Consider the following 22,116-nt stretch of genomic DNA (forward strand, 5'->3'; position numbering starts at 1 on the left):
TTTCCTGTGGAAACAAAGCTCTCGTGATTCTGTGTGCATGGGCCATGTGTATTCATGTTCATCTCCAGTCAAATTTTTTTTTGGCCTGTTGTCTAGTGTGAACAATTGTGACAGATAAAGATGGAAACAGAGTTGTCCAAGAAAATGTGATTCCAAGTTTTATGAAAATAAATAGCTAATAGAAGGGAGTAATTCTGTTCATGTCTTCATGGGGGAAAAATTTGCAGTGCATGTCTTACTAGAAAATAAAGAGGAGGAAAAACTGTTAGTAATGCCCAGACTTCGGGAGGTGCTTCCTTTGCCATTTGCACCTTCATGGGCAGCAAAGTGAGTTAACTCAAAGATGTGAAAAAGTAGGTTCTGGTGTTCATAATGAACTATTACAGGAAGCTAAGAATGAAGTCTTGGAACAGTAAGGAGGATAGTTAAGGGTGAAAATTAGTAGATATTGTCCTCTCATATAGTTTCTGTTAATAGATGGGAACTTCCTCACAATCCCAATAGTATTTGAACTTCTGTTTTCTGATTTTTTTAATTTTTTATTTTTTATTTTTGAACAAGAGCAAATAAAGAGAAATAAACCTTGCCTAGCTTAAGAAGCAGGTGGACAAATGGTGTGGTCTGACCTGCCGGGGAAGACAGTATTAGCTTCTCTCAATTGTTTTCTTTTGGCAGTTTGGAAAACAATGTAATGACCTTAGTGGATGAGCTAAGTAGCCAGATTGAAATAAGCTCTTAGCATCTGGGAAACTGTTTAAACCATGTTTTTTTTTTCCAGTCTGTATTAGTACTTATGTTTGGAGGCTTAGTTAGTTTTGTATTTGAAGTTTTTGTTTTCTGAGTCTGGTAACTGCACCACTCCCACCCCACCCCCCTTTTTTGTGGAGTTTTTTTTGTTTTGGTTTGGTTTGTCTTTTTGTTGTTAAGGCATTCTGTTTTCATTCTTTCATCAGCTTAGAAACCTGGTAGAGGAGGGAAGGCCTAAGGCCTTTGTGGTACCTATTTCAAAGGAATTTTGATTTTCAGTTAATACTGAGTCAGACCTCTAGAATCATCTTTTAAAGAAAATGAAGGACAGAACTGCAGTCCTAATATAAGATCCAGTGGGGGGGGGAAGCATGCTTCTTCCATCTCCTTAGTTTTCATAATTGTTAATTAGAATTTTAATAATTTGTAGTTGAAAATACTAAAACATTGGATTTCTAGTATTTATTTTCTTTCTGTTTTAAGACAAGTACTGAAAAATCTGAACTGTTCTGGTATATGTAAATATACTTGATCCATTCCAAACATGCTCTACTAACTTTGTCTTAATGAAAGCATTCAAGGAATTACCAGTTCTCAGATTGGAACTTTTAATTTATCTTTAGGTAAAGATACAGTCTTTCAACATGCTTGCATGCATATGTCTAATTTAATCAAAATATATTCTAAAGAATTCTTTAGTGATCTGTTTTGTATTTCTAATGCTTTTGTTTCGACAGGTAGCATTACTGGGATTAGATGTTTTATTTGCCTTTGTCGACAGACTATCAGGACGCTTTAAATCCTATATAGGAACTGGTAAGTGAAATATATCTTTCTTTTTATTAAGATCAAAAAGTAAAAGACACTTCCCCCCCAACCCCCAGCTGAAGTGGAACATGTTGAAAGCTTTCTGAGTTAATTATAACATATTGGTAGGCATCTTATTGCTATTGTTAGAATTTAAATAATTTTGTACTAACTTGTAAATATTCATTTGTCATGCAATCTAGCTGGTGATTGGGATTTTTTAAAGGTTCCAGGAATATCTTTTCAGTAATTAGTTTCATGCTATGTACTCGCTTACCACTCCCCAAGACAGTCTTCTAAAAATCACATTGGAACATAAGTGTTACCTTTAACTTGTGTTAAAGATTGAAGATTTTATTGGCAGATCACTTTAATTACAGCCTTATGTCTGCTGAAGCCTGTGGTCTCAGAGGACTACGTAGTCCACCTCCTGTTAGATAACTGGACTGTAGCTTTTAGTAGTCTAAACTTTTTATGGGATGAAAAAAAAGTACTAACTGCTATTCTTGGGTGAAATGTTTACTTGAATGTATTTCAAATTAATGGATCTATGTGTGCCTGAGTATGAAACAGTTGTTCTGGGAAGTACGACCAAACTGTGCTGCTCAACTCATTTTGCTGCTGTCCTTGAAAAGAGGTAGTGGTACTAGGGCATTAACACTGGTGTTGTATCACTGGCTATTTTAAACAGAAGTTTCTAGCATAATTTCCTTTTCCAAAATTTGTGTGAATTATCTTGTATCTTGTTCCCACATCCCCAGTTATCTCAAATTGTCTGTCAAAATGTTAAGCTTCCTCTTCTTTATGTGTCTACTTTTGTATTTAAGAGTTAAGAAATCAGCAAAATTTGAAAGTTTAGGAATACAAAGCATAGTTTATTACAATTACTAACTAAATTAATTGGAAGCCTATTTCAGGATGCTGTAGAACTACTGCGGTAGAGTGCTACAGAATTTAAATCTATTTTGTTGCAGAGGGGTTTTCTTTGGCAGGTTAGTTTTGTATTGGAGCAGTGTAAGGGAACTGGAAGCATATTGTGCTATGCGGAATATTGATTTCTGAATAGTCTCCATTTGTAACAACAAACAGTGCTAGGCTTCAGAGTTTTACTTTGTTTTGATTTATATTTTAGTGGTGTGAAGAAAAAGTTACAGCAACTTTAAAGGTTGGAAAGCTTTTCTCATTTCTTCTGGTTTTGGGGTTTTTTTAAGTGTGAACTATTTGAGAATAGTTTGAAAATACTATTTTTTTCCCATTATTTGAGTAGTTTGAGATCATGAGCAAATTAAAGATTTACATTTCAGTACTCAGTAGCATTTATATTTAAAAAAAAAAAGTACTGGCACGGGGTGACCATTGAACATGTGTAACATCAATAAATGTCTGAAGCTGTGTATTCCAGAAGTACTTTTTCAAAAAGCTGAGTTGTAGTGCCTTCAACTGAAAATGGTCTTCTGAGCATCTCCAGAATCAAGACCTGTAGAGTGCATTATCCTGAATATGTAAGTCACTGTTGTGCATGATCAGCTTAGGCTGGACAAGACCCTTAAGATCATCTAGTCCAACCATTAACCTAGCACTGCTAAGTCCAACCACTAAACCATGTCCCTAAACATCACATCCACAGGTCTTTTCAGTACCTCCAGGGATGGTGACTCAATTACTCCCCTGGGCAGCCTCTTCCAAGGCTTGACAACCCTTTCACAATGAAGAAATTGTTCCTAACATCCAATCTAAACCTCCCCTGGCACAACTGGAGGCCATTTCCTTCTGTCCTGTCGCTTGTTACTTGGGAGAAGAGACAGACACCCACCTGGCTACAACCTTCTTTCAGGGAGTTGTAGAGAGGGATAAGGTCTCCCCTCAGCCTCCTTTTCTCCAGGCTAGACAACCCCAGTTCCCTCAGCCACCCCTCACAGGACCTGTTCCCTAGACCCTTCACCAGCTTCATTGCTCTTCTTTGGACATGCTCCAGCACCTCAATGTCTTTCTTGTAGTGAGGGGCCCAAAACTGAACACAGTGCTCGAGGTGCGGCCTCACCAGTACTGAGTACATGGGGACGATCACTTCCCTCATCCTACTGGCCACACTGTTTCTGATACAAGCCACCCCCCAAATTCTGCGAAGTTTCCATAGCTAAGCATAGGTAATGAGGTAGGTAATCATGTATTGCAAATTTGCAATTCATACAGGTGATATGAGGAGTAAATAAAGATCATGGTATCAAGCCTGAAAATGTTGGGAAATTTGGGAGTAAAATACTTCAGCTAAGTAACAAGGTTCTTAGGGCATCGCAGGAAGCCTTAGTAGTATTTTTTTATGGTGGGCATTTACTTTGTTTTGGTCAAATGTGAGTATATTATTTTTGAAAGACAAGCATAATAGAAATTTTCCAGGCAATTTAATTATTACTTTGAAATATTCAAAATATAGTTCACTTCCATTGATTGCAGCTAAGTTATTGTGGGTACTTGCATTCTCACTGAAGATCAGGATTGCACCATGAATATAGCGAAGATGTATATGTAAAATACCAACCTACTCGGTTTTCTGCCTTTTTTTTAAAACACAATGAATCCTATTTTTGACGTGAAGTTTCACGTTTGTAGCTGTATTTTTCATAAAATACCTGGAACCTTAAATGTATTTTTGTCTTAATAAAGAGCGTTACATTTTGGTGACCCTGAGATGTTTTATTCATGATTCAGAACTCTGTAAATGATGGAAGTATAGTAGCGTATTAGCCAACTAAAACATGGCAAAAGATATTTTCCCTCCATTTAATTTCCTGCTCAGTTATGGTGGGGATAGATTTCTTTAAGGGCAGAGAAAAATAACTGATGTGATTGAGTATTCCCCCCCATAAGCATTACAGGCTTTTTGCTCAGAAGTAGAAAACATGACTGCTTTATTATTTTTTCCTATCTTTACAGCCTATGTATATGCTGTAAATTAGATTTGGGCAAAATCATTACAATAGTTGTAGGACAGATGCTTTTCAATATTCTGAGGAGCATGTTAGTGATCTTTGTATTGAAGTATAACGCCCGATAAGAGGCTTAATTTGGTTTCCAAGGCAACAATCTAACCAGTAACTTTCTGCCAAGGTGTCTTACCCTTTTACGATTAACCGCGTTGCACGCTCTCTGCAGCTGGTGTCAGTGTTCTGGGAATTTGGACACACAAATTTGGATTCTCTTTTTTTAGTACTTCCAGTGAAGATGCTTGAAAATACTTTGTAAGCAATAAATATCAGGGTATGTGTTAATTCATAAGACTATATGTCTATTTTCTAGAAAGAATAAAGTAGATTAAGGAGTGTTTGAGTGTTACATCTTTCAGTATTTAAAACTACTGCTTGTTCTGTGATTAAAAGAGATTATGTAAGAGTACATAATTACCCTGTGACAATCTCTTTTCCCAGGTGATGGCATTAATGATTAAAATATATCAGAAACAAAAGAGAGAATATTAGAATTATGGGCAAATGTGACTGGATGATAGAGTTTCTGGGAAAAGTCTCAACTCATACTTGCAGTTTTGCTTTCTAAAAGGAGTGAATGTTATTTTGCCCTCTTGTTATTGTCAAAGGAATGGGAAAGAAAAAATATAATAAAGGTATATGGAGTCTTTTTCAGTTTCAATGTGGTATTAATTATGACATTTTTCCACATATATTGAACTGTCCATTAGTCTATGGTATAATTATAGTCATTGACTTTTACATACAACCTTACAAGATGTTGCAAACTATATTTTAGTTATCTGCAAATTAAAGGAGAGATGCTTGGCACTTAAACCCCCAGATACACGTTACATATGTACATATATGTATAAGTCTGAATATAGATATGTTTTACACATATGTAAATGTGTGTTTGTGTGTAATAGCAGTTTCAAATTATTATTACTGGAAAAAGAAACCAGTGGGCAAAAATAATCTTGGAAGATAGTTGTAGTGCTGTATACTAAGATGTGAAACCAATTTGAAGTGTTTAAATTCTTTCCCAGGTGGCTTCTAGAAGTGATGGAAGAGCTTTTAAATTAGACTCTTCAGGATAATCTAACTGCTTTTTCAAATTTGTCATAATTAAGCATGCAAGTATGTTGCCTGATTTATTTTAAAGCAGTTGTAAGGACTTGCAATGTGAATTATTTTTTTTTGAGTGAATTTGGATTAAAAGCATTTGATACAAGAATTTGGAAATACTTGTTTGAGTAAGACTGTATTTAGATAAGTGACACCCAAGTTGTTAACTTTGCTTTTTCTCCTGCTTAATGATTGAAGTTTTTTGATGCAAAAGACTTAAATGCACAGTTTAATCAGTGGAGTATGGAAAAAATAACCACTCTTTAATAAGTGGTTTATGAACAAATGCTTTCCTCTACACCATGAAAACCAAGAACTTCTAGCATGAGCTACCATGGATATATAGCATGTAGAAAAATATTGGATCTTCAGGTTTTAGGGACTGACTGATTTTTTTTATTATTTATTTTTATTAATTTCATTTAGATGTTGATACTAATGACACAATCTACTGTAGGATTCCAGATTACAAATGCTTGCAGAACACCTAAACACAAAACCTGGCATAATTTAGGTTAGAAGGAACCTTCAAGATCATCTGACCCATGTCTTTGCTTACAGTATGGCCAACCTCAGATTGTAAAGAAAGCTTTGAAATTAAATCAAATAATTCAATAAATTGAATTGCTCAGATAATGTAAAGCAAGCTTTTCTTTTTATGTGAGATAGGTCTTGTCTCAAAGATACCTTGTTGCATCTAAATAGAAGTCAGATGTTTTGTCTGACATTGCCTTTTCATTTTACTGCTGCCTGACCTCAGGAAAAGCTGTGTTGGCTGTGTTGTAGGATTTTTGTTAAACAATAAACTGCTGAATATTTCAGACTTTTCTTTTTTAGAAAAGGCTTTTAGAGGAGACTCCAAAATTTGTATTTTTTTTCTTGGGAATAGATGTTTTGAATTGCTTTAAAATTTTCAAATTTAACAAAAAGATGAACTTCTTCATTTCCCTCTATAGTTAATGATCGTAGCTAATTGTCATAGCTGATGTGAGCGGCAACTTTTTTTTTTGTCTTGGTGACAGATTCCCTAAAGCTTTAGTAGAAAAATAAATAAAAATCTGTGCAGCCTTTTAAAGCTCTTTCTGTCCTGGCTGGCTAGCACTGGAATTTATTAGTAGTGGGAATAAATTTTACCTGAAGTGATCCATGCTTGAGTGATAGGCTGTGATTTAGAGTACCATCTGCTTGCTGTCTGTGGATGCTTCACTGTATGACACCTAGAAATGCAGTGCCATTAAATAAGAGTAGAGAAATCCTAGCCTTCCTTGGTTTCTGTTTGGCTCTATTTAATACTAGTTCTGTAAAAAAACTAAGAAAAGAAAAAAAAAGTTTTCTTGCTGGTCTAATACACCATTTGAAACTTTGAACTTGAAGGCCGTCTTCTCATATTCCTGAGACTGAGACCCTGATAGGTTCATGGATGTATCGTATTAAAAAAAAAAAAAAAAGTGTTTATTTTCTCCCTCCACAAGAAGCACATGAAGGCCTGAGATGGCTTTTGATTAAACGTACTGTGGACTGGACTTTATCTTGAGGAGAGCAGTGAGGCGCTCTCTGAGAGCCTGCTAATGATTCTTTGCTTAGAAGTAATCCTTGGTGCATGGGTCTGTCAGACCAGCCCTATTGCTGGCCCTGTAGGAGTCTCTGTGGGACTCCTTTCTGTCCTGCACATCTTACCAAGAAGAACAGAGACTGCTGTAATTGCAGAGGCAGCTGTTTCCCTCCCTCTGCTCTAATGGCAGCTGTTTAATGCTGTTGCCCGACTGGCAAGGTTTCTGAGGAAACTGGGAAGATATTGCTGCCTAGGTTTAATCTGTTTCTGTCTTCAAAGCCTTTTCTTTTAATGTCTAAGACAAGAAGTTAGACTTTTTAGTAACAGAATTTTTTGCCAACACTGATATTTCTGTGGTAAAGATTCTTGCTTAATGCTTTTTTTAAGTTTCTGCCGTAGAGCAGACATAGACTATCTAAAGTTGGTTGATAGAAATGGGTAGGCGTTAGGGGGTATATATAAAATGGGCATTTACAAAGAGCAGGTGTAAGTGGTCAAGAGAAAAGGAATAGAGAAGAAGCTGTGAGTGATACTACAAACTGAAAAACTCCATATTTGTGTCATAACAGAAGGAACTCTTGTTAAAGTTTAACAAAAGGAAATTGTTTGTGTTACCTATGGCATTCTTTGCTGCAGGGTGTCATACAGTTAAGTTGTCAAGATTTTTAAAAATACATTTAGTGCCATTCTATGCACTGACTTCTGAGATTTACTTGTTTATCATCTTCAGTCTTGGTAGAGGAAATTAAATATTTAATCTCTGAAGGCTGTACTCTGACTCTCCAGGCTGGTTTTGGCCTTAACTCTTGCATCTGCTGTCCAACTAGTGGTGATAAAATAACTGCTTGATTTTGATAAATGACAATTTATTTAGGTTTACCAAGCCAAGAGAAGTAAGACAAACAATGGAAAAGAAACCGATGGGATAATAAGCTCTGTTAGGGATATAATAGAAAGGTAACTATTATATAATCAGAAAGGAAGAAGGCATAAATAGCAGCTCAGATGTAAATAGCATGTCAGTTTGAGGTAGATCTGGCAGAATTAATGTGTGCTATAGGATATTTTTACTAACACTTCTAAGTTTTCTTCAGTAATCATCACCTGTAAAATCATGGTATAACAGTGTAGAAATTGTAACGAAAAACTCAGGAGTGGTTGGTAGTGGTAGGGAGCTTTGACAATATGCTAAAATGTGGTGAAAAGGCAAATTGAATGGGATATAGTGCTTCTTGGCTCTGCAAAAAAAAAACCAGGAACTGTAAAAGGAATCAGTGTCTCCTAAGTTTAGTGTAAAGATCCTCTGCACATCATCAGAAATAAAAGGAAGTTGTCATATGTGACTAAGTTTTCCAAAATCCCTTTGAAATAGTTAAACTAGGCAACAGAAGAAGATGGATAAGGTTAATATAAAACAGTAGGAGTGCATGAATCCATATGGAATGTGACAAATTATATACTTCACTGGGTAACTTGTTAAGAGACTACCACTTTGAAGACTGCCTTCATGCATGGTCCTACTTCTCCTTCGTCACCTTTCTTTTAACTCCAACATTTATTTGAGATTGTTTAGCTTGCAAACTGATGCCAGAAATGACCAAATGCATCAATTTGCACTGCAGCGTAAAGGACGCTAATTTGATAATGCTGATGAGAAAGCATACAAAACTGAAAGGAAAAGTGTCAGCCAAAATAATTTTTCAGTTGTATTTGAAATGACGTGTGTGTGTGAAGCATTGTTCTTAGTGATGTATTTTCTGGTCATCTATTCTTTTGGATGTAGTAGTGCTCTAATCTCCTAAAGCAGAGACTTAATTTTTGGGAAAGGGTGCCCTTGTATTGCAATTATGACTTTTCTAGTCCTACCAGGAACAGCTAACCTGCCTAAAGCTGGTCAAGGTTAAGATATTTTTTATAAAATCTTAGTGCAGAAACATGCAGCAGATACTTCCTAAGGTACCAAAACCTCCCCAGGCTGTTCCTGTTGGCTCAGTTCCAACGTACCTCATAGCTCATGCTTTTGATCGACATGCGCGTATCATCTTGAATGTCCAAGTGTGTCCTCGGTTCACATTGTAAACAGGCAAATAGTGGTACAATGGGTGGTATGGGCTGTGAGGGGGAAACAGTGGTTGGGGTACTGAGTAGGGAAAGCTCCTGCTTTCTAGTGACAGCACTGGCTTATTCTGGTGTAAAAGCTGGTGTTGCACTGTCATCTCTGACACTCAGCTGTAGTCGCCCCATTGGGCTTTGTGAGGTTTCTTATGAGAACTCAAAGTTTCTTGTGCTCTGTGATTTTGGCTGGGCAGGACTAGAGGGGAGCAAGGAGGGGCCAGGAGGCTTGGAGTATGGAAAGGAGAAGGATGATCAGCAAAACAGGATGCTGGGATGGACCTGAGTCTCTCAAATGGTGTCAGAATTTTTAGATAGGGAGATGTGTTTCCGTCTCGTTCATAGCAAGAACAGCTAACACAACCTAGCTCTTTTTCCCTATAGCTTTCCCTAGACATGTCTAACATTTGGAGAAAAAGTGAGGAAGGTATTAGGAATTGAAATTGAAATATGTTTGGTTGAGAACCCCTTCTGCTTGAGCGTTCTGAAACTTCATCAATAGGAAACCAACTTCAAATAATTTCCTATCAGAGCTTGTTCTGACAGAGGAGATGAGCTACCAAACTGAAAACCAGCTGGTGGTTGCCAGCATTCAACAGCCTAATTTCATTTGTCTTATGCAAACAGAATATATCATGCCTTTTATGGGGTCTTACAGAAACTTGAGAAAACAGTCAAGCCTGCAGGCATCTGGGCCCTTTAGCAGCCCCCCCCCAGCACGTTGTCCCTCTGTCAGAGCTCCACGAATGACAAAGACTGGTGTGTTCAGTAGCTGCGCACACTGAAATCTGCAGGCTGTGTCATAGCTTAGTTTAACTCTATGACCTCACCCCTGTTCAGCGGCTTCTAGTAGCTGTTTTCTGTGCTTGCCTTAGTGATTTGAGCAGAGCCCTGGTATCTGCAGCTCCATCAACTGACTCAGCGTGCTAATTAGTCACAAAGGAGCTGTGTTCCTGCAGGACTTGTGCTCGCTGTGTTTCCCTCCTGTGGATCAGCTTCTCAGTGGCCGTGGTTTTTTCCCTTCTCTGTAAAGCAAGAGTTGCCTTCAGCTGCCCAACAGGCAGGTTAATGTAGCAGACCTCACCAGTAAGGTATGGTAGGTTAAAAGGTCAGTTTAGAAATGCTGACAATAATAATGAAAAATACTGTTGGGAAGAAAAATGTAATCAGTAAGTATATGAGTGATTGCAAATGTAGGGGAAAGGTCAGCTGCGTACTCTCAAAATTCACTTCTTGAGTTCTGGATGTTTCTTGTCTGTTCACAAAATGGAAAAAACCAACCAACCACACACCAAACAAAACAAAAAACCCCAACCCAAACAAAAAAACCCCACACCAATAAAACAGCAACAAAAAACCCCAAACAAAACCAACCTCCAACCCTTCTCTTCAAACTGTAAAATTAAGGTAGCTGTAATTAAATTATTCAGAGGAGAAAGGGAAGAGAAGTTGGATGAAAAATGCAAAAACTTGGTAATGGTAGCTAGAGACGTCAGTGGAATATCCAGAGCCAATAGAATTAAATATTTGGATTAGGACAATTAGAAAGTGTTCAGATACTGCGGGAGGGGAAATTCAACTTTCAGCAATGTATTTGTCCAGCAGTAATCATGGTACAGAAATGACTGCTGGTTTTAATGCAGGAACAGAGGACTGAGGAGACCTCCCGAGTTACTGATTCTGTTCCCTTTCTTTTGCTGGCAATGCTATTGTTTAGTTATGACTATAAAATCATTAAGTACTGTTAAAATTCTTTCAGATCTCCCTTTCAAGAAATAGGGTGCTACAGTTATTTCTTCTGTGAGTAGAATAGAAAAATTAATTTTATAGCAGTCAGCAGCTGAGAACAGGCAGCAACCGTAAAATACTCTCAGGATGCAACACCAAATGCAGCAAAAGGTGGTTTTAGCTGTTACTATTTTTGTTGAAGTGTGAGCAAGTCTCCGAGGAACTCAAGGTAAACATTATGCTAGTTTTAGAAGTTTGGAATAAACGGCATGGTAATTGCAAACTTAGCCCCAGCTTAACTAGAGCACAGGAGCAGAAGGATGGGCTGGGTGTGTATGGGGGGTCTGTGATGAATAAGTTCCACCTAGATTATGTGACTGATACTTGGAGCTCTTAGAAAGCTCTGGATCAGATCAGAAACAAAAGCTAATGCAGAAAGTTGAGCTGTTGACAGGTAAATGTTACTGTTAGCACCTGACACTGCTTTTTCTAGGTGGTGTTTCGCATGCTTGTACTAAAAGTGCTGTCCCATGAGAGATGACATCTCCACCAATTCCATGTCAGTTGTACATCCTGAGGGAAGGTGGCACGCTCAGTATCATCGCCCTCCATTTTGAAGAACTGGTACCGAAAGCACTTTCGGGGGAAGAAGGATCACACAAAATGTGTGTGTAGGCCCCAGATGGAGCACTGGGAACCAGTATAGCTGGATGTCTTGCACTGTGCTGATCTAAGCATTCATTTAGATAACTTGCCTAAATATTGTAACATTAATTTATCAAATGTAATTAGAAACTTCTGTCTGGATAAGCAAATGAAAAGAATTGCCTAGTCCTTTCATTCTGAGTGAGTTAGGATTTTTAGGATGTGAAATCATCAGCTATTATGCAATTTTAGTTAAATATTATTCAAGGACACTTGTTTTAAAATAGTAACTTTTACTGATACTTTTACTGAATTAAGGCCAAGTTTCCAGTAAATACACTCTGTGAATAGGAGGATTTAAAACTTCTCAGTTTTTTGTAATTTAACAGAAGAATCCCACTGATTTGAAAATGGTCATTTTTCCTATCTCAGTTCTTTCTCATGTCCCAAGTCCTAGGTATTATTTTTCAGAAAAGCCAGGCATTCAGAAGCTACTAGCATACTTTTCGCAGATTAAAGTGAAGTAAATTCATACAGTTTTTAAGATGGGAAGCTTTCTTTTTAGCCTGTTGGAAGATACTATTTTCTTCAATTTCATTTGTTGTTAGTCTTGTACCATACTCAGAAATACATTTGAGACTGAAAATCTGATTTTAAGTTGATCAAAATATTTTAATTTTTGAATCAGATGTATCTTAAATCTGTGTCAGGGAAATATCCTTAAGTATTAGAAAATCTTCATTGGATGTTTAATCGGTTTTGTTTGTTTGTTTATTTTGTTCCCTCTGCTGCAGTTCTCCCACCTTTGATAGATCGTATGGGAGACGCCAAAGACCAAGTTCGAGAGCAAGCACAGAATCTTATATTGAAATTGATGGACGAAGCAGCACCACCTATGGTATGATTACTTAATGTATATTCAAATGTAGGCCTCCAGTGAGCTTATGACTTATGCATGAGCTTGACTTTGAATATGTCACAATGTTATGGTGACTGTTAATGGTGTAAATGTTAAGATATTCTTAATGGATTGACACTGATGCATTGTTCAGCTAAAGATAAAAATCTGGCACAGTGCAATTCTGCCGTTTTTGCATATCATAGCTAGATTCTGAGTAGATGTTTTCATGTCATGTGGCAGGACTTTGTTAATTAAAGCATGTTTGAAGCAACCTCCTAGGCTTGAGTTTGCATAATGAGAATAAATAAGTTTATTTAGCTCTGAATTTATTTTAAAATTACCTTTGTACTTGATCACGTAGGAGTAGTCCCGCAGCTGAGATGGTGCATTCTAACTTAGAAAATCTGACTTTATAGATGTATGACAACATACTGTGTGAACCTTTGACAAACTGAGACGGAGATAAGTTCCCCTCTGCCTCATCATCTTAGGTTGAAGTTTGAGTTAAGCTAACCTTTTTACAGTTCTTAGCACTATGGCTTCCAGGTGCTAAATCTTGTATTTCTGCTGTGTGAATCTGAAAAATGTAGGATTGTTTGAGCAATGATGTTATTTGAACTGTGGAGACCCTGGTTGTCAATAGGAACTGTTATTTGAGTTTTTAATTTCTGAAGAAAATCTGTTTCTGAGTTTTAAGTGCAGAAGTTAATAGGGAACATCTTATATTTTGTGAGTGAAAAAGACGGTCTTTTGCGTGCTAATTCCCGGCTTTGTTTATTCATAGATACAGGTTTGAATGTGCGCAGGGAATAAGATTTTGTGGACTTGATCTGCAGTGAGAAAATTGTTCTCAATTGCTTTGTTTGCCTGATAGGAAAAACAAGTAGCATGTGAGGCAACTATAGAAACATTTATTTCCCTTCAAGCATGAGGTATTTTCTCACATGATTTGATCACAGATCTGACTGGGATTTAGCCGTCATTCTAGTAGTGTCATCCACAAAGATACACCTTTACGTTTTTACAAGATCATGTGTTGATCATATTAATTGATGAGACATTGCAGGATTTTGTCATGTCTAAGTGCAGGTAGTTTATGAACGACACGTTTCTGTGCCCAAGATGCTCTGAAGTACCTGGCATGGAGACCTGGAAGTACACATGCTTCTACAGCGATAGCATTTGGATAAATGCACAGCAGAGCATCTTGGTGACACCTTCATTTGAGCAATTGCTGATAATGTGGTGATAGTAGCTTCATGCTAGGCCCTCATCATGAAAGGGTTTTAGATTACTGGTCCGTCTTTCAGTTTCTGAACAGTTGTTAGGTGGTACACTGGAAGGAAGCTTCCATTCCCTTTGAAGGTTACCTGCAGTGTAGGAAGAAATACAAGGTTCATGAGGTCCAAGGAACAGCATGTGTAAATAAGAGAAGGTATGGCTCTTCTGATAGCTCCCCTAGGATGGGAGAAGCCTGGCTTCAGGTGTCTGCTCCCAGGACAGCTTATGTATCATTAAAAATTTGGATGAAAAGCATTAATCATCCTCACAGCAGGGACCAGAACAGAGGAGTCTTTCCTGGGCCTCCAACACTGAAATACAGAGTTTTAGGCTCATTTGCTGCAGAGAAACCCCCCTTTGGAAGAGCTGGGTGGAATCCTTTTTGTAGAGATAAGACCTGTAAGTTCCTTCCTGATGAACTCATCTTGCCTGTTCTAGCATGTTGTTGAATACTATCTAATTTGTCCTGTTGTCAATTCCCTTTTCTTGTTTTAAATGTGTTTGGGTTTTTCGGGTTTATTTTTTTGTCTTTTTTTTTTTTTTTAATGAGAGAGAAGTAGATGTAGCTAGTTATGGGCAGGAAAGCATAAAGATAAGAATATAGGTGGTATAAATGCATGAATGGGACAAAGGGAGGTTGGCACCACCTGTTGCTACCAAGTTGTGAGAGTTAAAATTTCTAAGCAGCCATTTGAATTTCTCTGTTTAGAAGAACTCAGTTCTTAGTCAAGTTAATTTAGTGAAAGACTAAATTTGTCTTCAGTCTGCTTTGTTTCAGTACTGTACAATTACCTTTCTACCTGTATTTTCGTACACCTAGCAAGGAGATTTCCTTTTTCCCTTGTTTGTTCGAGACAGTGGGTTAATTGGAAGGACTTTTTCTCTGTAAAATCCTGTTCTTTGTTAAGCTGTGCAGTTTTGGCAAGCCATATCCTGTTTGTCTAAGGTTTGTTTTCTCTAAATGTAATGAAGTATAAACCAACCAAACAAGAAGCCACAGATGGGACAGAATGATCAAGCAAGGCTCTAATTGGAAAAATTTAGGTCTGCTATGAAGTGCACTACCTCATTAATAAAGAGGATGCAGTATTTCTTGCTTTTACGCTGTCTGCTTTTGTTGATCAGTAGCTGTTTGTGAGTTTTGGTGGTTTTTTTTTTTCTGGAAGGCTGAATATGATTGTAAGAATTTGTATCTAATACATTTTAGCAGCTTAGTACGGAATCGTTCTCTGTTGTGATTGCACCACTGGAGGGGTAGGAATGAGGGTGGTGCCCAGACTGCAAAATGTGGGATTGCCAGTGTGCAGCCATCACTAGGCAACGTTCCCCGCGGATGCTTGCGGGCTGGCCCAGGCTGTCATGGCAGCGTTGCAGCTGCGGGAGTTGCAGTTTGAGTCTGTGCATCTGTTCTGAAATACCACCGAGAATCCCAAGGCTCGTAAGCTCTCATGTTTACACTTTTTACACCGTAACATACAGCTAGAGAACGACAAGGAGATGGAAAGGTAAAAGGATAAACGGAGGAGGGAAAGATTAAAGGCAGGCAATGAAAAACGAGTGCGCAAGAAGGTAAATGAGGGTTTAGTGAGCTAGAGAATTGTACTACAGGAAGCGGCACCAGCACAAAAGGAGAAATGAAAGCAGAACAAAAATGGAAGCAAAGGAATTGGAATCAATGGGCAAGAAATAATTGAAAAATGAAGAAATGAATTTAAAGCAAAAATAGGGGAGAAGTGGACAGCAGGAGTATGGATAAGGACAAGCTAAAATGGATGAGTGGAAATTTTCACAGGGAAACGGAATATGAAGCAAAAAGAATATAGCAACTTCTGCTTGAGTCAGTAGTTTGTAACATTAATGTTTGTTCTCTGTGTTAACTGTAACAATTCTGTATGGTTTTGAGCTGTTTCTCAAACAATAAAAATACTCAGCTAGATTTCTGAAGGATGTTTTTAGAAATTGTTTTTGCCATAGGAATAATCTGTGTTGTGTTCTATACTGTGCATTTTAGAACTTAATTTTATCTGAGAAGTGCCTTTACTTTTCCAGTGGAGCTGTCTTCTGTTATTTTTTTGCAACTATGATGAATGTAATTATAAAATATGGATAGAATTACTTTGTATTGTGCTCCTGATGATTAAAGACAATTATTTCTGTTTTTCTAGTACATTTGGGAACGCCTTGCTGTTGGTTTTAAACACAAGAATTACCGATCCCGAGAAGGAGTGTGTTTGTGTCTTATTGCTACCTTAAACATGTAAGCTTTTTGTTTCTATGGAGACATAATGGTTCTATCCTTCTTCTGAATGTCATTTTTCTCTGAAGCTAATAGTTAAGGAAGTCTGATTCAATTAAATTAATAAATGGGGAAAATCAAACAACTTGTGAGCTTTCTGAAAGACAGGCTAAAGGTATAGTATTTTTGTCTTATTTAAAAGTAGACAAAGGACTAGTGAGAGATGGAGCTTGATTGATGTTAGTTTGTATTTTATCAATGCGAATCTAAGAGTTCACTTCTGCATAAAATATTTTCTGTTTTTCTATTAAAAACTATATTTAACTTTTTTTTTTTTAAGTTACGGTGCACAACCATTAATTCTCAGCAAGTTGGTACCACATCTGTGTACAGCGTTTGGTGACTCGAATAGTCAGGTAAGGACTTCGTTACTTACTGGTGCTCCAATAACTATGCTTTGACAGAGGAATGAAAGCAGATTAAGCATAGGCGTTTAAGAAAAGCTGATAGGCTTGTTTGTATACAACAGATTGTTATTTTCTAGCATGAGAAACAATAAACCCATTTTCTTCTGAATCAGTCCATCCATTGGAAGATGAAAGTAAAGTTGCAAAGGCAGCAGTGTTGTGATATACTGGTCCCTTTAGTTTTGTCTTCAGAGGTTGAAACTAGTCATTACTGAAATTAATTGTTTCTTATAAAGCATGTTGAAAGAAAAGGGGAAAAAAATAGACAGGAAGAATTGTCTCCAGAAGGAGCCTCTACATGGGACCTGTTATAGTCTGCCAAATTTGCTAAATATAACATTATCATGTGTAATAATTTCCTAAATGGAACCCAAATGGCATTTGAGCACATGCAAAAACTGTAGTTAAAATCAGTTAATTAACCAAAAACATCTGCAGTGAAAATCAAGATGTAGTTAATAATGGTGACATCTGAACTTCAGAAAACCTTCAAGTGTAATGGATAAGATCTCTCTGATTTATCTGAAGTTGTGTCTGAGAGAAAAGCTTAAGAATACATTAAGGAAGAAGGTAGCATTGGTAGGAGATGGGAAAAGAAACAGGATAGGTCTTTAAACTTATTTTCTGGGTGCAGCAAAGTCCTTGTCTTTTCTGTATAGCATAGCATTTATCTATTCTAGAGAAAATCTGTTAAGAATTTGTCTTGTCTGTTGATCATTAGTAAAGATGTTCATATCTTGATAGACCAATTGTCGGTTTAGTTCAGACTGTTTCAAAGAACAATACTAAAGTCATTCCAGTAATTCTTTATAGAGAATACTGGCATTTACAAACATGCATTTTTGGCAGCTTTTATCGTGATGACTGTGGTTTAAAATTTTTAGAGGCACTCAGTCTCCTGGCTTTAACTGTTCTTTCCCCTTCCCCTGTCTTGCATTACTACCTTTCTTGTGCTTATGTGATGCTGCGTAATTCCTGTTGAAGGAAGTAAAGAAAACACTCATCGCTTTGGCCCACTCTTGTGGGCAGTCAGGTCCTTAGTTTTCCAGAAGGGCCTCGCTGCATGTAGAAACAGATGAAAACAAGATGAACTGTCAAGACTAAGTGCAGGGACTAGCTTTCGGAAGTATTGCCTACTGTGATAGAGTCCTAAATAAAGCACATTTTTTCCATGAATATTATTCTTATGTCAGTCCCAGAAATTCCCTCTAGAGCTGTTATATCTAGGATTTTTCATTTACCATCTGGAGATGCTCTAACTTGGAACAAATACCATCTTGAAATAACAGTTGTATTTCCTTTCCTTTCCATCCTCACTGTTTCAACTGTTTTGTGAAATGAGTTGGCATGGTTGTCAGCAAATTTGTTTTGGTTTCTGTAACCCTGAAATTAACAATTTAAACTGCATTCACAGGTGAGAGATGCTGCCATAGTAGCCATTGTAGAGGTTTACAGACATGTGGGAGAGAAAGTACGAATAGATCTTACAAAAAGAGGAATTCCTCCTGGAAGGTGAGTTAGCTGGTTTGATTTTGTAATCCCGACCCATTCTGTATTACTGTTATTTATCAGAACTTTAAACTCACTAAAAACTTAATTTTAAAATTATGACAATTTTTATTTTATCTTCTAGTTAGTTTTGCTTCCATTGTGTTGTTGCTAGTGTTCCTGACTTTCTTTTGCTGTTGTCTTTTCTGCTTGGAAGAGGCATACAGGTGTATGATGAAAAGCAGCCTTACATTCACCAGTTAGCTTCTCTTAAAGTCAGAGGATTTTGAGAGCTGGACAGTAGTAGAAAAATATTTTAAAATTAAGGAAAAATATACTGAGTGCAATGGGAAAATAATTAGAAAATACTTGAATATCTACATCTTGTTCCGTGTTCTAGAGTTGCTGGTTAGCCCCAGTGTAGAAAAGTCTCAACTGAAGCACTTAGATCAATACTTTTCATGTATTGTGCATGTGTGAGAGAGAACAAGTGCGTGTGCAATGAAAGTATGACAAATTAACAAGCTACTACTTTCTTGAAGATAGTTATAATGGAAAAGTTGTCCTCCCTTGCTTCTTGCAAATTAAATCAGATCAGTCCTTTCCACCCTAGGCTACAGTTAGATTAGAGGTGCTTTTCAAAATAATTACTTCCCAGTTTGGAGGTTGCAATTCTGGGGTTTAATGAGAAATAATTATTCAGAAGGAGTGTTCATTGGTGTAACTGTTACACATGCCATCACGGGACACTGGATGTTTCCTGTAAAAGGTGCAAGGAAGTTTTGAAAATATGTACTTTCTGAAAAACAATTCTGATCTTTAAAAGCTGGTCTGTTATGTGTAGATTAGTTTATATGAAATAAAAGTAGCCATTGTTGTCCTGCTACCTTTGTAAGGGTTTAAGAAAGCTAGACAGAGCTCGAAATTGTACTTAGTGGGAAACACTGTTTATACAATAAAATGTTTCAAATTCCTTACTAAAACTATTTATACTTGTGTTAACCCCTTATCAATTAACATACCACTTTTCTCTGAGTCTTCATCTCATGTCTTGATTTTGATAAAGCTGAATATATCTACTACATGGTGTCACAGAGAATATCAGAGTGGGTACTGTGCCTCATCAGACCTTTCTAAACAACTGTTAGCCCTAGTTTTTAATGATGATTTGTAGGGTATCAAAATAACATGGGAGAATGTTGTTAAATTTATTGTTTCACATTCCAGGCAGAGTTCAGCCTGTTTGGACAAAAGCTTACCCTGCCTATGGGAAGTTGTACGCATTCTCTTCTATCTGATGGCCGTCACAATTTTTGTCTGTTAAGAGATTGTATGGTTACCACAGAAGTTTAAGCTGTATTATTGCTACAATTCTAAAAATTGAGTTTCGTAGCAGATAATTGGAACATACCAGAGAAGATCCTTCTTGCATTAAGATGGGGTCTTGGACATCTTTGGGAACAGAAAATAAGACCAGAAGAGTGCAGATAACAGCCTTTGTTCGTACTATGAATGTTGGGTCTGACTGTAAGTTTAGGTTCAGCACTCATCCTGTTCATGTTTTCATGTGCTACAAACTGAGTAAATCTTGGGATCCAAATAGGATTAAACACTATAGGAGCTTTGTATCCTCAGGGCAGTCAACAGCTTCTAATTTAGTTGCAGTAGGTGCCAAATTGTTATTTCTACTCTCTGAATCAGTTGAATACAAAATTCCCCTGATCTGAAAGGAAGCATAGTTGTAGCATTTGCATTTACATAAAGAAGCAAGGCTCTACTCAGTGCGTGTTAAACGGTTGTTGCCACTGAATCTTAACAGTTTTGCACCTGACAGTCAAGGCTAGTGTAAAATAATGCCTGAGCTGAGTCTCGGTGCTGTGTCCTCTGCAGTAGTTTTTAGGTTGGGATTAAGGGGGGAGTTGAGCATGAGGCTACTAGACACTGTCCCATCCGTCACTGACAGAAAGCAGAGTTGCTGTAATCTCTTCTTACTCCTTCACACAAGTATCAAGGCAGTTGACAAAGCTCAGGAAAGACAGATTAGCTCTATGGTAGCTCAGACTGTTGTTCCTTCAGAGGTAGTCCTAATTTAAGACATTTCTTCCCCAGTGCCTGTCAGAAGTTCTCCCTTCACTTAGATGGATTAAAATTTTCATGTGGTTATGCAGGAGCTATGATCTGTGGGAAGAAACCTTTGATGTAGAGTGTCATCATTATTTTGAGGGCAATCTGTGTTCATATTTGTGTGTCTGGGTAGGTTTTAAGGGGTTTAAGTATTATGGATAATCTGTGGTTCAGACACAGCTGCTTTCGGTTGAGTTCAGCCTTAAAGAACTGCACTGCAGCTCCTTCACTGTATGGCAGTGCATTAAAAATTGTGTGGAAGCATAAATATTAGCAGTAAACCCCATTACTTCAGTATTTGGTGCACACATGATTTGATAGAATGTAGGCTTGTTTAGTTTGCATAACAAATTACGCATTAGAGGTCTGTGTGGTGCTGCTTGAATGCACTCTGCCCTAAAGCACTGAAAATAAGAGCTCATGTCTCCTGAAAGGAAGGCAGGAAAGTTAATCAAGCATTGTTTTGAGAAATTGCTCAATTTCCTTAAATATGCAAATGGCATATACATGTTGTGTCTATAGCAAGCCAAATGTAGTTAGTAATTTAATAATAGTATGCTTAAAAGGTTTTGTAATCCGGACCTAGTAGGTTTGCCTTTGTGGAAAATACTGCATTTTCTAGAGAAGGGTACTGGACCTGTTGGAGTCTAGGTAGTCAATGAAAGAAGATGAATCTTACTTTTGTAGTTCAACTCTACTTGCTACTACTGTGTGTTTTCTTCAGTGCATTTTTATTCTTTAGAGATTAATTTGTGAGTTTGTTTATAAATAAAATCAGTTAGTTCCTCTTTCTATTTATTATTTTTCAACTTAATCTCAGAATAATATTGTGCTTTTTGCCTGAAGCACATTCCTTTTTCAGAAAAATCAGTATCAAGTCAGTGGTTGGAAATTTGCATGATGTTTTCCCTTTTGTTAAAGTTGCTGCCAAAGAGGTTTGACAGTCTTTGGTATCGGGCCTGTAAGTATTAGTCTTAATACATTTGTGAATACTGAGAGTGGACGGTATATTTTTTTGTTCTGTGAGCCAAGAATAGCAAACAGGTTTTGTTCTATATGGGCCAAATTGAATTTGTTATAGTATGGAATCTGTGTGGCTGATCTTCCCTGAACAGAAATAGTATATGTGGCTCTGGGTAGCAGTTGCTTAGTGTGAGTGTTAAAAGCTTTTTAAGATCTTTCAGGAAGTCACCTGACACGTTTTCCCACTGTTAGTTGAGAAACATAAATGTATAAAATCAGTTATTTGTTTAGTTCTTATGTCTAGAGTCACAACTTCATATCCTGAAATGTTGCAGTATGCATTTCTGAATACCACATTTTATGTGGTATGCACATTCTACTTATCTGTCTAGTTATAGATGTTGTAGATGAGGCCCATCTGTGTGTCCAGATGTGGACACATGTCTGCGCAAGATATTTTTTTTGGAAGGGGGAAGTAAGGGGAAATAAGTGTGAGATTTCATATGGGCCATTTCCTGCTTCAGACTCACTTTGGACGTGAAGAACAGACTAGTTACCCCCCCCTTTCTTCTTCTTCATCCTCCTGCTGTTGACAGGGCAGTGGTCCTTTTTTGCCTCTTCATCACAAAGTCCAAACTTCTAGGTATCCCCCTCTGCCTGTCATGCAAACAGTTGAGCTCCATCGAGCATGGTCATCAATAATGGCTTTTCAGTCTAGAAGTGTAGTGCATGTTCTTTGCTAGCATCTGCGTTTCCATGTGTGTGCATGTCAGCTCATGCCATGTCTTAGAAGGGTACGTATTCCTCTCATTGAACGTAATCACCATAATACATTAATCCTTTGATAGAGACCTGTCATTTGCCGGAGCAGAGGGTTTAGCAGGTTGCCAGGAGCCCCCATTTAAAGTGCTACAACCTCATATTCATTCACTGAGACAGCAACAATCATCCAGCCCATGCAGACGTGGCCTGCT

The 22,116-nt window shown here is 37.5% G+C and overlaps 1 protein-coding gene across 27 annotated transcripts in view; it reads left to right on the forward strand.

Moving 5' to 3' along the window:
• CLASP2 (cytoplasmic linker associated protein 2) overlaps nt 1-22,116 on the forward strand; it is a 146,879-nt gene that overhangs the window by 12,122 nt on the left and 112,641 nt on the right. For 25 of the 27 annotated variants that reach the window (XM_075745510.1, XM_075745506.1, XM_075745508.1 and 22 more), the window contains exons 2-6: nt 1,485-1,563; nt 12,477-12,580; nt 16,030-16,121; nt 16,441-16,516; nt 17,982-18,079. In XM_075745510.1, the coding sequence (XP_075601625.1) occupies nt 1,485-1,563; nt 12,477-12,580; nt 16,030-16,121; nt 16,441-16,516; nt 17,982-18,079 (449 nt within the window). Of the gene's footprint in view, nt 1-1,484; nt 1,564-12,476; nt 12,581-15,134; nt 15,303-16,029; nt 16,122-16,440; nt 16,517-17,981; nt 18,080-22,116 lie in introns of those variants that run through there. The other 2 variants (XM_075745516.1, XM_075745521.1) reach the window with 1 other exon arrangement.

Source organism: Balearica regulorum, chromosome 2 (genome assembly GCF_011004875.1).
Source record: "Balearica regulorum gibbericeps isolate bBalReg1 chromosome 2, bBalReg1.pri, whole genome shotgun sequence".
NCBI lineage: Eukaryota > Metazoa > Chordata > Aves > Gruiformes > Gruidae > Balearica > Balearica regulorum.